This window comes from Rhinoderma darwinii, chromosome 1, assembly GCF_050947455.1.
Source record: "Rhinoderma darwinii isolate aRhiDar2 chromosome 1, aRhiDar2.hap1, whole genome shotgun sequence".
Classification (NCBI taxonomy): Eukaryota; Metazoa; Chordata; class Amphibia; order Anura; family Rhinodermatidae; genus Rhinoderma; species Rhinoderma darwinii.
This window is the reverse complement of record NC_134687.1, coordinates 206,009,040-206,023,690: the sequence shown is the minus strand read 5'-3', so window position 1 is coordinate 206,023,690 and position 14,651 is coordinate 206,009,040. Positions and strand designations below refer to the sequence as shown.

Genomic DNA, 14,651 nt, shown 5'->3' with positions numbered 1-14,651 from the left:
CCATAACGTCATGGCTGAAATTTATCAATTACATACTTCCATTTGAGAGAGTCGTCTATTACAACCACAAATGTCCCCAGAAATTTGATACAATATGGGCCCCTTGGTGTTTCCCCCAGATGAGTAAAAGAGATGTCCGATTACACCTGATTAGTGTATGTTATCCCGCATTTCCAATGATTTACGGTCCTTACTATTGGGCCTATTTATAACGTGCAGCATATACAGTGAAGGAAATAAGTATTTGATCCCTTGCTGATTTTGTAAGTTTGCCCACTGTCAAAGACATGAACAGTCTCGAATTTTTAGGCTAGGTTAATTTTACCAGTGACCGATAGATTATATTAAAAAAAAAACAAAACAGAAAATCACATAGTCAAAATTATATATATTTATTTGCATTGTGCACAGAGAAAGAAGTATTTGATCCCCTACCAACCATTAAGAGTTCAGCCTTCTCCAGACCAGTTACACGCTCCAAATCAACTTGGTGCCTGCATTAAAGACGGCTGTCTTAAATGGTCACCTGTATAAAAGACTCCTGTCCACAGACTCAATTAATCAGTCTGACTCTAACCTCTACCACATGGGCAAGACCAAAGAGCTTTCTAAGGATGTCAGGGACAAGATCATAGACCTGCACAAGGCTGGAATGGGCTACAAAACCATAAGTAAGACGCTGGGTGAGAAGGAGACAACTGTTGGTGCAATAGTAAGAAAATGGAAGACATACAAAATGACTGTCAATCGACATCGATCTGGGGCTCCATGCAAAATCTCACCTCGTGGGGTATCCTTGATCCTGAGAAAGGTGAGAGCTCAGCCGAAAACTACACGGGGGGAACTTGTTAATGATCTCAAGGCAGCTGGGACCACAGTCACCAAGAAAACCATTGGTAACACATTTCGCCGTAATGGATTAAAATCCTGCAGTGCCCGCAAGGTCCCCCTGCTCTAGAAGGCGCATGTACAGGCCCGTCTGAAGTTTGCAAATGAACATCTGGATGATTCTGAGAGTGATTGGGAGAAGGTGCTGTGGTCAGATGAGACTAAAATTGAGCTCTTTGGCATTAACTCAACTCGCCGTGTTTGGAGGAAGAGAAATGCTGCCTATGACCCAAAGAACACCGTCTCCACTGTCAAGTATGGAGGTGGAAACATTATGTTTTGGGGGTGTTTCTCTGCTAAGGGCAAAGGACTACTTCACCGCATCAATGGGAGAATGGATGGAGCCATGTACCGTCAAATCCTGAGTGACAACCTCCTTCCCTCCGCCAGGACATTAAAAATGGCTCGTGGCTGAGTCTTCCAGCACGACAATGACCCGAAACATACAGCCAAGGCAACAAAGGAGTGGCTCAAAAAGAAGCACATTAAGGTCATGGAGTGGCCTAGCCAGTCTCCAGATCTTAATCCCATCGAAAACTTATGGAGGGAGCTGAAGATCCGAGTTGCCAAGCGACAGCCTCGAAATCTTAATGATTTACAGATGATCTGCAAAGAGGAGTGGGCCAAAATTCCATCTAACATGTGTACAAACCTCATCATCCACTACAAAAACCGTTTGACTGCTGTGCTTGCCAACAAGGGTTTTGCCACCAAGTATTAAGTCTTGTTTGCTAAAGGGATCAAATACTTATTTCTCTGTGCACTCTGTGCAAATAAATATATATAATTTTGACTATGTGATTTTCTGTGTTTTTTTTTAATATAATCTCTCTCTCACTGGTAAAATTAACCTAGCCTAAAAATTCTAGACTGTTCATGTCTTTGACAGTGGGCAAACTTACAAAATCAGCAAGGGGTCAAATACTTATTTCCTTCACTGTATTTGGATGTCCTATCTCTGGTTGTATTCACTGTAGTCACTCATCTATCCTGTGACTTGCGATGTAATCTTGTAATGTGACGATTCTACCCCTCCTTTTTTTTTATTATTATTATTATTATTATTTTTTTTTCAATACTCTACAGAAACTGGCCGTACCAAAGTCTCAAATGATCTCCTGATGGCTAAATCTAATAGCATTGACGCTCTATTGATTCTTCTGCATCTCTCTGCAGCCTTTGACACTGTAGACCACCAACTTCTACTCAATATGCTCCACTCTATTGATCTTAAGGACACTGATCTCTCATGGTTTTCTACCTCTCTCTCTAACAGTTTGTTCAGTGTATTATTTGCTGTTTCTACTTCTATTCACCTTGTTGTTTGGGTTGCTCAGGGTTCAGTACTAGGTCCTCTTAGAAAACCATGAGAGAGCAGTGTCATTAGGATCAATGGAGTGGAGCATATTGAGTAAAAGTTGGTGGTCTACAGTATCAAAGGCTGCAGAAGAATAAATAGAGGCTCGTTGCCATGAGATTTAGCCGCCAGGAGATCAATTGAGACTACGCTATTGATTCAGTCAAAACGACGGAACCCTTGCACAACGGAGACAAACGGAAACCATTGGCACCGGATGAGTCACCATGGAAATCAATGGTGATGGAAACGGAAAGTTTCCTTTTGTGTCTGTCAGGGCTCAGTTTTGACGGAAAGCTCAGACGGAACGTCGGAACGGAGCCCTAGCACGGATGTGAACGAAGCCTAAACCTGATATCTCCATCTCAGTGTGTGGTGCTACCATAACTACTAGGCAGCAGGCCCGCTGTCTTGGAGTTATATTTGACTCAGATCTTTTCTTTACTCCTTATATTCAATCACTTGTACACACCTGTCACAGTCACCTAAAAAAACCTCCAGAACCAGCCCTTTACTTTCTGTGGAAACAGCCAAAATTCTTATTGTCGCTCTGATTCACTCTCATCTTAACTACTATAACACGTTACTAATCCATCTTCCCCCCGCCCACCCCTCCCTTCTTCAATCTAGCCTTAATGCAGTAGCCAGGCTCATCTCTCTGTCCAACTGCTGCACCGATGCCTCTACCGTGCCAGTCACTACACTGGTTGCCTATTCCCTTCAGAATAAAATTCAAACGTATTACATTTGCCCACAAAGTTCTCCACAGTATCTCCTTACATCTCCTCCCTCATCTCGGTCTACCACCCTACGAACTGCCAACGACCTTAGATTAATATCCTCCATAATCCGAACTTCCCACTCCCATCTCCAAGATTTTTCTTGTGCTGCACCGGTCTTCTGGAATGCGCTACCCCGGACAATCAGATTCCCAACATTCACAGTTTAAAGTCTGCCATGAAAACACATCTTTTTAGACAGGCCTATAACATTCCCTAATCGGACTCCTTTCCCTTGCTGGGGACCAGCTCATGCAGCTTTTGTGTACTACCCCATGTGTATAGAAGATGGCTGGACCATTGCACTTAACAAGCACTTTTTACATTCTGTTTCACCCCTTTTTCCTCAGAGATTGTAAGCTCTTGCGAGAAGGGGCCTTACTCCGGTTTGAATTCTTAATTTGTTTTCTCACTATGTAATGTCTGATATCTGTACATGAACCCTCTGAATTGTAAAGTGCTGCAGAATATGTTGGCGCTATATAAATATTATTTTTTTGCTTTTATTACTTATGTGTAATACATTTTTTTAAATAAACTGAATTTAAATAAAATCGATAAAAACCTGACAATTCTACATTGTACTATGAGTAATGTCCATATTCATTATATGCATTTGTTTTGAAAATAACCCCCTTTAAATTAAGTCTAACATCTGCTGTAAAATAAGCTGTGCGACAGGATTATTGAAGGCAGAGACAGAAAACGCTGTGTTCCTTCATCACATTCATTTACAAGCATGTGTTAGATATATATATATACACACACATACACAAATAAAAAATCCCTCTTAAATATAGACTTACTTCTCATTTCCGGCTCATAACTGAGAGAACTAGGCTTGTGGACACGATACTGTTTCAACAGGCGTTTATCCCATGCTGCACAGTTCAAAGGATTACCAAGACGGAGGAATTCTCTGAAAGCCAAAACATAGGAAAGATTCATAAAAATAATAGTTACAGCATTAGGTTGTCCAAATATTTTCCCACATGCAGTAAAAAAAAAATTTTTTTCAAAATATTTCAAAATCACACAGTATTGTACATCATGAAATGGGATGATACATGTAATACATTGCACAGATCAGCATAAGGAGGGAAATAAAGAGAGGAAAAGAAATGGAGAAAGAAATCCCAAGAATAAAAACATGTGAGATTCACATAATAAAGTATATCGATTGCACTTCTGAACAGTAGAAAAGCCAGTACAGAGGGTGCATAACCATAGATCAGGTAAACAACTGTTATGTACAGCGACGAGACTGCCCAAGTATCCTGAGAATGTGCACTGGGACTCCCCCAAGATCAGATTCGAGAACAGCTCTCAACAACCCTGGAGAGGAAAGAGCGAATGGTGACTTACACCATACATCCCACACTTAAGAATTTTTGGGGACAGCTTCTCTGACGATATACCACTTTTTCATAAGGAAGTGTCGTATTAATTAACCTCCTCCATTGTCCCAAGGTCCTAGCAAAGAATAAGGTTTCCCTAAGGAAAATCCAGAAGGCCCTCCCTCGTCCAGGAGCCCCAAAAGGCAAACCTCTGGGGTAGGCGGTACCGGAAGCTTAAGGAGAGATGTCAACTGTGATGTTACTTCTGTCCAAAATGAGCCATTATAGGAATATTCCCAAGCCATATACCAGAAATCAGCCTGTGGGCTAGAGCATCTATGGCATCTGTAGTAGAAATTCTTAACTGGAAAAACATTTATGGCGTCATCTCATCAAGCATCATATATAAGAAAGGGGACAGACCCCCAAACGTCGCACCAGGCGTAGTAACACATGAAGTCTCTGCAAACTAACCATAAAATCACCGGGAAGAACCCATCCAGATATATTATGGGTGATATTTAGATTTATTCTCTCTATGTGATCAACATAACATTGATTTTTTGCTAAAGGAAAATATTTTTTGAAAAGAGAAAAACACAATGGTTACGTGCTTATTTCTATACAAAAGTCACATGAGACATAGGAAGCCTCTCATCTAGCACGCATTTTACTCCCGTGTTACTCTAATTAAGGGCCAAAATTCATATTGCTTCTACTGAAGTTGTCTCATCATGACAACACCTTTTTGTATTGAATCTGGCTCGGCGATCATTAACGATCACTGAGGGAAGCTCTGACTGGCTATTCATTTCCCCTCAAGTACGGGAAATGTAAAATGTAGTCTTACATGCCTGCCATTTGTCGATTTCTGCCCTAGCTCATAGAGATGGGGTCCCAAGCAAGAAACCCCCCTCTGTGCGATCCATATGTCCTAATAGGCCAACCACTTTAGGCAATTGCCCTATAAGGGTAAGTAAAACATAATCCACAAATAGTTGTGAAATAATTTAGTAAAATATTTAGCTTAAGTACATACCTCAGCACCATGGGTTCCAGTGCTTGAGAAGCCAATCTTTCAAACATGCGCTGTAGTGGAGGGTGTAATGCATGGTCCTCATCAGCAAGGGCAGCACTGCATCTGTGTAGTAACCGGGCATGCAGCCCGCCTTCACACATAACTTGCTGATTCCGCTCTGTGTGCACTAAAGACTGTAAGATGTTTGCAACAGCCAACTGGAGATCCAAGGCATGCTAGATAAAGAAAGCGTTAAAGCAAAGAAATTAAACAAAAATATGAAATAACCAAAGCAAAGCCTAAATGATAATGAGTTATGTTCATACTACAATACATATGATGTTGCAAAACTCTGGCTTTACTTGCACTAACTTGGATTTAGATCATACGCCCTTCTCCAGTCACATCACATGCAGCAGCCACAATTTCCTTTTTATTTTTAATTAAAAAAATACTCTACGATGATTTGGTTTTCACCTAGTATTTGAAATATATAGAGCTACAAGTCTAGTGGCAATTCGTGAAATGTAATCTTATACGCCCTTTAGTGTGTGTGAAAACATTATAGGGTAACTAAACTTTCAGAAAACTTCTGACATGTCATATTGACATGTCAGAAGTTTGATCGTTAGGGTCCGAGCACGGAGACCCCCACTGATCACTAAAACGGAGCGGCAGAAGCAGTCGGCTGAGCGCAGAGCCGCTTGGTTTCGGATCGGCTTTTCTCGGAAAGCCGAGCGAACGGTGTACGGACTCAATATAAAGTCTACGGGCCCATACACAAACTGCTGAGCTTTCCGAAAAAAGCAGATCAGAAACAAAGAGGCTCAGGGCTCACCTGAGTACTTCTGCAGCTTCGTTTTAGCCATCGGTGGGGGTCTCAGTGCTCGGACCACCACCGATCAAAACTTCTGAAATGTCACTATGACATGTCAGAAGTTTTTTGAAAGTTTAGTTACCCTTTAAAATAATTTTTTAATAGTTTACTTATTTGTTGAGTTAGCGCTTTAGGGCATGAAGTTTGAGGCCTCACTTCTCATATCTACTTATTTGTCCTTGTGACGCCACTTCCTGTCTGGGTATGTTCAATCTTCTTAAAGATACATTATCTGAATCCAAATCACCATTTGGATCAATGTTCACATGCTTCCTGGCTTGAACAGTGGGAGCTATGTGTTGATGTTGATGGTGATGGTGAATTTTAGCCACACACTGGGGCAGATTTACTAATACGGTCTAAGTTTTAGACTTTGTAAACTTTGACATGGTAGTCAGAACTTTATGACAAAGCTCAAGGCAAGAGCACAGAAAGTAATGCCATGAGGGCGCAGGAGGCTTATGAGCGGTAACAATATTTCAAGTCTTACATTTTTATGCACACTAAAGTGTCATGTATAAAATTCTATTTAATTTAGAAAGGAAAATCCGCATCATAGTCAACTGGCTCGGCAAGAAACAAAAATATTTAAAAAAAACAACAAAAAAAACAAAAAACAATAAGATATTAAAAAAATATGTAAAAATTTAAAAAAAACAAATAAAGGTTTGGAATTAAATATGCTAGTCCACTACATTAAGATACATACTTCTGGTTGGAAATCTGAATCCACAGATGCCAAAAGATCAAGCATAGAAAGCATGGCACCCGGGTGTATGATTACTGCATCTGAGCTTGAAAAGGAGGCTGGTCCTCCATGAGGTTTGTTATCGCTGATGTTTTTTGGAGGCATCAGGGAAGATGTGGACACTGTATGGTAGACATGCCTACAATAGAAAGTAAACATACATATATTTCAATAAAACAAAATCCATTTAATTTAAAACATATGCAATATGAATTTTACCTATCGAAATCTCAGTGTCATGTGTGACCATGACATGATTTGTAACATGGGTCCCCAAAGAGATTTTTTATTCAGAGATAATCAATTTCCAAAAAGTGACATTTTGGATCTATTACGGAGGTCAATTATTCTTATAACCCTGTAACAGTAATCGGTCTGTAAGGATTGAGCCCCATATAGACAGACTACCTACTCACTACATAAGAAACGAGAGGGTAGCTGAATTTTTTTTTGCTTTGTCGCAACAATATTAATGAGTTTTACAAATCATAATTCCGGTTATAAGAAACTATATTTTTAAAGGGTTGTACAAAACAAATAAAAAGGGTTCCCCCCCCCCCCCCAGAAACAGTGCCACTCTTGTCCATGAGCTTTGTCTGGTATTGCAGGTCTAGTGAATACAATACACAGTCCATGGGGAGATTTTAGGGTGGGGATCCTTCTTTCTAATCTCTTTACAACCCATGGAACTTTAAAAATATATATTAGAATATATTTGGGTAATGTCTCCAGAACACACATGGTAAAGTTGTCTAAATAAAAACAAAACAGTTGTGGTATCCTTATAGCCAAAAACTTGGACTGACTTCAGATGATGAAAAAGGTGTTGAACATTAAACAGTGCTCTTCTATATAATATGAGCAGGTGTTAATTGGGCTTTAAATAGGACCTGTCACCTCTCCTGACATGTCTTCCTTAAGGCTACATTCACACGAGCGTATCAGATTCGAACGCGTGAAAAACACGCGTGAATATGGTCCGTTATGCATCAATGTGCTTGTGAGGGCATGCATTATTCACGCACTCGCAAATCACATCTTTTTTTAAATTATTATTATTTTGAATTTATGCGTAAATCACGCACAGTACACGGATCTGCATCCGTGTGCTGTGCGTGATTTACACGCACCCATTGACTTCAATGAGCGATTGGTGCGTGAAAAACGCACCAATATAGGACATGCAGTGAGTTTTACACAACGGACACACTCTGCGTGAAAACTCCTGCATGTGTGAACAGCCCCATTGAAATCAATGGTTCCGTGTGCTGCACGTGATTTCCCTGAGCAGCACACGGACGTTATTCACGTTCGTCTGAATGAGCCCTAAAGAGGTTGTCGCCCTTCTGAGAACTGATGACCTATCCACCGGATAGGTCATCAGTATGTCATCGATGTGTGTCCGACACCCGGACCGATAAGCCACTCCGGTGGCCTGCGGGCACCGGATGTTGTGGCACGTAATGCTATGTACAGAGCCCAGAAGCAGTTGGTTCCGTACATAGCATAGCGGCCGTGCTGCAGAACTGCAGCTAGGCCGCTATTCCGTGGCCGGAGCAAACTGCTTCCGGCACGTATGTCCGTTGCACGGAGGCACCGGACCAGCTGATCTGTGCGGGGCCCGGGTGTCGGACCCCCACAGATCATGTACTGATGACCTATCAGGTCGATAGATCATCAGTTGTCAAAAAGCTGGAAAACCCCTTTAAGTAGATACTTGTATTCCCTATGAAATGACAATGCTGGAACACTTTTTCCTGGGACTCTGCATTGTGCTGCTCCTCTGTTCCTCCACCTAGTAATTGATGAATAAATTAAAAACTGGGTGTTACCATTCCCTTTGTCAAGGCAGAGTCTTCCTATACAGTCTTACACTGTCGGCTCTGATTGGACAGTGTCAGACTGGTTAGGGACCCCGCCCCCCAACTAGTAACACCCATTTGTATTCATAAATTTCTAGGAGGAATAGTACAACGCAGAGTTCTAAGAAAAGGCGATTCAGTATGGTTATATCATGGGGAGTACAAGTATTTACTAAAACAGACATTCATTTAAGAAAAAGCTACAACATTCAATCTAAAGCCAAAACTTGCAGTCTGTATATTTTTACATTTGTATGCTAATAATGACACGTTACGAACACAGTAAAAATCTTCAGCCGGCAACATTAATAATATAAATCCCTGCATGTGAGAGCCTGCCATCCCATGGAAAATAAAAGTCTCTCTAAAAATAAAAGCAGCTTTAATATTTAATTGAATGAAAATCTGCTGCATTATTCAGCACTGTCTTTGAATCTGTGTTTTCTGTTTTCTCTAGGCATTTGGTAGATTTTTGTAAAACAAAAAAGGAGAAACAAAAAACACATTATAGTGAAGACTTCACTTTTTTTTTAGGAATTAAAAATTAGAGCGTCATCATTAAGATCATGTCAAAACATTCAAAGACACAGATCCAAACAAAGTATAGTTAAAACGTAAAGACGTGCAGTGCTGGGCTCAAACATTGGCTTTAATAGACAGCATTTAGGTAATATTTAGCTACTACGCATGTTCTTTAGGTCTCATGCACGGACCCTGTACGGTAGCACACAAAGTCCATACAGTTCCGAATCCATAGATCCTCCATTAGTCACCGTAGGGCACCGCTGTGCGACTCATTACACAGACACAAAGGAAGAATTAGCTTCGTAATACGGCACCCAATTGAGTAAGCCACCAATTATTGTCTGCCGTCGTATTGCATATGAAATTTGTAGCATATGAAGGAGCAGTATGGCCCCATAAACTGCTATAGGTGCTGCACTACGGCGCCATACAACTCAGGAAGGGGGAAGGAGCGTAGTTGTGAAGCGGAGTTCAGAAGCAGTGGAAGCACAAATCTCCAACACAATCCGTGTGTCTTACGTCCGCAGTGTAAATCAGTGGCAGTTCCACAACATAATGGGCATGCGGTGGATGTGAAAAACTGCAGCATGCCCTGAAATCCAAAGAGATTTTTTCCGACATGTGTAGATGGGTTCTTGAAAACCGCATTCACATGTATTGTACTGTATATTTTTTTTACAACAAATCAGCCCATCTAGAAGGTGGCTTATAAACCAGCGTGCATGAGCCCTAAGTGTTGGCTGTTTTGCTGCTTTTTTTCTCCATTATGACCAGTGACCAAATTAAATCTGGCCATAAAAGTAACGATTATGGTTAATGACCCAAACAATTAAAAACAAACAGTTGTGACTGTTGTAAATCTTTATTAGTTGTAACGCTTATCGCTTAGGGTCTTCTCTGTCATTAGTGACAATTGTAACGTTTACTATTGTTGTAAATTCATACTGTCCACATTTTTTTCTCAGCGTTCCTCACCAAATTGTAATCTGAAATCTACCTAATGTCCCACCAGGGCCTGTGGCTGCTGCCTTTGTGCATCTCTCACGATTTACACTGCAGCTCTGTTTGTTCGGATTGGCTTCTGTGTATAAGCACAAGCCCACCACATAGTTAATCCACTAAACCACAAGTAATAATAGAAGTAACGCATATGCGGTGGCTAATGCGCCTCCATAAAGGTGGATTTTGAAGGTCATTGTGTTGTGCTCAATTTGCCAACATCCCAATCTGGACACCTTCATTCAACACCATCAAATCATATTGTAAAAAGGATAAATGTAATAGTCTGCCAACATATACAGCAATACCAACTGCATTATTAATTAACCCCTGCTGCTCAAAAGGAATAGACAGAAAACCTAATGGATAGATCAGTACCTTTTCCTGGAGAGAGCAGGGGTGCCCCAAGGTGAAGGGAGAGTAGTCTCATTTGTCAAGCAAGGCGGGATCTGTTCTGCCCGACTACAGAGATGACAGGCATGAGGAGGATAGAAAAGTTAGAAAGACAAGTGAAAAAGTTGTGTTAGTTATATAGGGAGCAGAGAACAGAATTGCATAGAAAAGTCACAGCACAAAGGAAAGGTATATATAGTAGAGACCAACTGTGGAGGTAAATCTGAATAGAAGGTTATCAAGGTTTTGCGCTACCCCCAACTCCTCTTCTTGTCTGTCACTATGCAGTAAAGATGTCACACTAGATCACTTCTCAAGGACTTATTCTATATAGTTGTAAAAACGGACATTCCAAAAGTCACCCATTGTAACAATACATAAGTAAGAGAGTCTTTCAGACTACGCGGCAGTTCAAATAGGCTCAGTTCACAGGTCAATGACATAGACCTAACCGTGAAAACAGCTGATCTCCTGATCTGGAGATTTGGTGTTGTCACTTACACCACAAATACAATACTTCTGGTCCGGTTTAGGGTTTTTTTTAATGGAGAAATGTAAAGAGGAAGCCGATATAGAGACAGATAGGAGATTTTGGGGAAAATGTAACAATAATGTAAAATGTATCATTAGGAGATGGCAAAAACAGTGAAAATTGAGCCAAATTGTTTAAAAATGGCACACGGAGCGGCGCATTCGCACTGCCCCTCCACTCATTCTCCATGGGACAGCCGGAGATAGCCGAGCGCTGTATTTGGCGATCTCCAGAAGTCCTAGAGAATGAATGGAGTGGAAGCACGCATGAATAACCGCCAGTCCATTCAAAAAAGGAGACTCTGGACCCCGTTCTCTGGAGCATGATTTAGATTTGAAAATTTGCAGCAGGTTCTGATTTCCGTGCAGATTTTTCCTGTTACATGTGAAAACCCCACTCACATAAATTGTACTGTTAATTGCTGAGCATTTCACCACGTCTTTTCGTCTGAACGTGGCCTAATTCAGCCAATTCTTACTTTGAGAGTTTGATGATAGACAGAAAATTCCCAGAATCCTAAAAACATTAACCTTTTCACTGCAGGCTAAACCTATAGACAGCAAGGATACCGTTTACTAATGTTCCTTGTAAGTAAATGCTATGAAAACCATGAATTTCTACATCTTTCTGTGGGTTTTTTTTTATGCCCCCTTCAGTTGCTATTTTGACAAATTTGTACTCCATTGATGTCATGGGAAAGACCAGAACATTAGAAAATCTAACGGCTAACTAATGCCCAAATCATTTTCTAAAGTGGTCTATAAACCTGAAATAAATGTCAGTGGGTTCCGCAGTTGATTATTCTCATGGTCATCCACCTTGACCACAATTCAGGATTAAATATAAGAACATAGGAACTGGTATAACTTTTACAACTTGGATACAACAGAACAATCCCCTTCCAGATGTAAATCAAACTGACAAGATCAGAAACCAGTTACATAATAGACAAATAGGTTGCGTAGTCGACTGCGCTATTGATTCCGTCAAAACGATGAAACGGAGACAAACGGAAACCATTGGCACCGGATCTGTCACCATTGAAATCAATGGTGATGGAAATGGAAACCTATGGTTTCCGTTTGCGTCTGTCAGGGCTCCGTTCCGACGGAAAGCTCCGACGGAACGAAGGCCTAGCGCAGATGTGAACGAAGCATAAGATAAATGACAGAATAGGGAGAGGATTTCATAGAATGATAGAGTGATTGATACATGCTACTGGCTAAATATAACCACATATATATAATAAAATCTTAACAAACCTACCTGTCAAAGGAGTCTGTAGATACTTTATACAGATATACAAAAAGTTTGCTGCAGTGCCTTAGCACTGGGCAAACAGAGTCCAACTGCACCAGGTCTTCTTCTAGAAGTCTCTGAAATGGTTGATTATTGGAAGGGAAGACATTTGATGGTTTGATTTTGCGGCATTCGGCAAAGCAGCCAAGTAACCGAATGGCATCAGCCAGTTTTTCATACTGGATCTCGGTTTTGAAGAAGTGAGAGTTTGCAGGTTCATATCGCATAGCTGCTGTTAAAGTGCAGAAAACCGTGTGCAGAAGTTCAAAGACTTGGTTCTGGTTCACCTTTTCCCAACCGTTTCTTGGTGGACAACTAAGAGACTTCTCCATTGCAACTAACAGGGATGTGACATAGACGAATCCACCAACTTTCCGAAAAACAGTCCTAGTCCGATGACTTTCCCTCAGAACAATTAAAAGTGCCTATAAAAAGAACATTTGAGAGAACAAGACTATTATAACAGAAACATTAAAGAGAACAGATTAAAAGGCCTTCACATATTGCCACCTGCAAAGTTTTTACCATGGCTTTTATGTCCTCCGCCTCCCACACAAATCCCTTCTTTACTCCTATAGAATACAAACAATACTTACAATTCTTCACCACCCTGTTCCACTTTGCCCCTATCAGGGTTGTATTTGTTGAGGATTATTGGTGTCCTAAACCTCCACCCTCAAAAAGCACTGGCAAAGTGTGATCATATCTATTATGCTGCTGACAACGGGCAAACTAGGAACCTCCTCCCTCCAAATAATAAACAACGTTGTCGTCTGCATGAATTTACAAGTTGGTAATAATGGTGTAAAAATTGTCCTATCATCATCCTATAATATTTTTGCCGCTCACTAAGCAAGTGGGACATCTCCTTTTGCACTACCTCAGGGTTTGTGCCCCACCGTCCCTTTGCACCAAGAAACTATTACACCTGTAAAAATGCCATTTTTTTATATTTACTCTTAGCCACAGACCTTTCTCGAGTCAAAAACACGTAAAACAGTAAAGTCAGTTTATACCAAGTGCTTCACTGGCTATCTAATACTGGTGCATTTTGCTTTATAAATCCCCCCCTGAAAATGCTTTCGTTTTCACTGTATTTAGCTGTGCTATGAATACAGATGCAATTGCTTTAAAATAAAGATCCATGAAAAAAAAACAAAAGCATTTAATACCATTGTGGAAACTATAAAATGACAATATCTTAACGCAATGTTGTTATATTTTGCCTGTCATTCGCTTTGGTCACAGGGGCATTCGAATACGAACATACAGCGCTACAAGCAATTATATTAGTCAATCCATTAGAAAGGCTGCTTTTTACACCAAATTATAATCTTTTTATTAACCCCTGACTACAAGCTGTTGTAGAATCGCCTGTGTCTGCTAACAGGTTTGTGTTTATAATGCTGCGAATCTGAACGTGCAGTTTAATATGGGAAGGCTTCCGCTGCTAAAGGGTGTGACTTGGATTATAATAGATTACAAAATTACTACCTAATCAATTCCCCAATATATTATTAAAAGTAGCTTCAAAGCAAAGCTTCACTTTTAAGAAAGCCTGGTGGAGGGCCTGATGGGCATGACCCCGAGAGGCCCTGCACAATGCATAACACAGTGTTATCAATTGTGCCCAGAGTGTTCCTTTAAGTAGAGGATCTTTATTCTAGAATTTAGAAAACCCAGATGATAGGACCTGAGATTTGATCAGTAGTTTTATATATCATTTTTAACATATGGGCACTGGCACAACAGGGTACAGAACTTTTCTAATCTGCTGAACACTACACTGTGCTAATGGCTCAAAGTCTACAATCCGCCTTCTGAAAGCTGCAGAACCTGACATTTAATATGCTGGCGAGGAAAAAAAAAAACTTGAAGCTTTAATTATTTATCATGTTGTTATCTATGAGTAAGTGTGATACATTCAAATTATTATTGGCTACCAATATAATTCATTTAAAGTGCGCTGAATTATGTTCATGTGAAACAGTGATTGGAACTTATCATTCGACCAAGCTAGACAGAGCTGAAGTGAGA

The 14,651-nt window shown here is 40.5% G+C and overlaps 1 protein-coding gene across 4 annotated transcripts in view; it reads right to left on the bottom strand.

The window, feature by feature from the left end:
• The window catches only part of WDFY3 (WD repeat and FYVE domain containing 3), a 242,538-nt gene that overhangs the window by 107,025 nt on the left and 120,862 nt on the right, over positions 1 to 14,651 (bottom strand). For 3 of the 4 annotated variants that reach the window (XM_075861070.1, XM_075861080.1, XM_075861090.1), the window contains exons 13-17: positions 12,582 to 13,039; positions 10,769 to 10,852; positions 6,966 to 7,143; positions 5,401 to 5,615; positions 3,831 to 3,943 (exon numbers count right to left, since the gene is read on the bottom strand). In XM_075861070.1, the coding sequence (XP_075717185.1) occupies positions 3,831 to 3,943; positions 5,401 to 5,615; positions 6,966 to 7,143; positions 10,769 to 10,852; positions 12,582 to 13,039 (1,048 nt within the window). The remainder of the gene's footprint in view (positions 1 to 3,830; positions 3,944 to 5,400; positions 5,616 to 6,965; positions 7,144 to 10,768; positions 10,853 to 12,581; positions 13,040 to 14,651) is intronic. The other variant, XM_075861099.1, reaches the window with a different exon arrangement.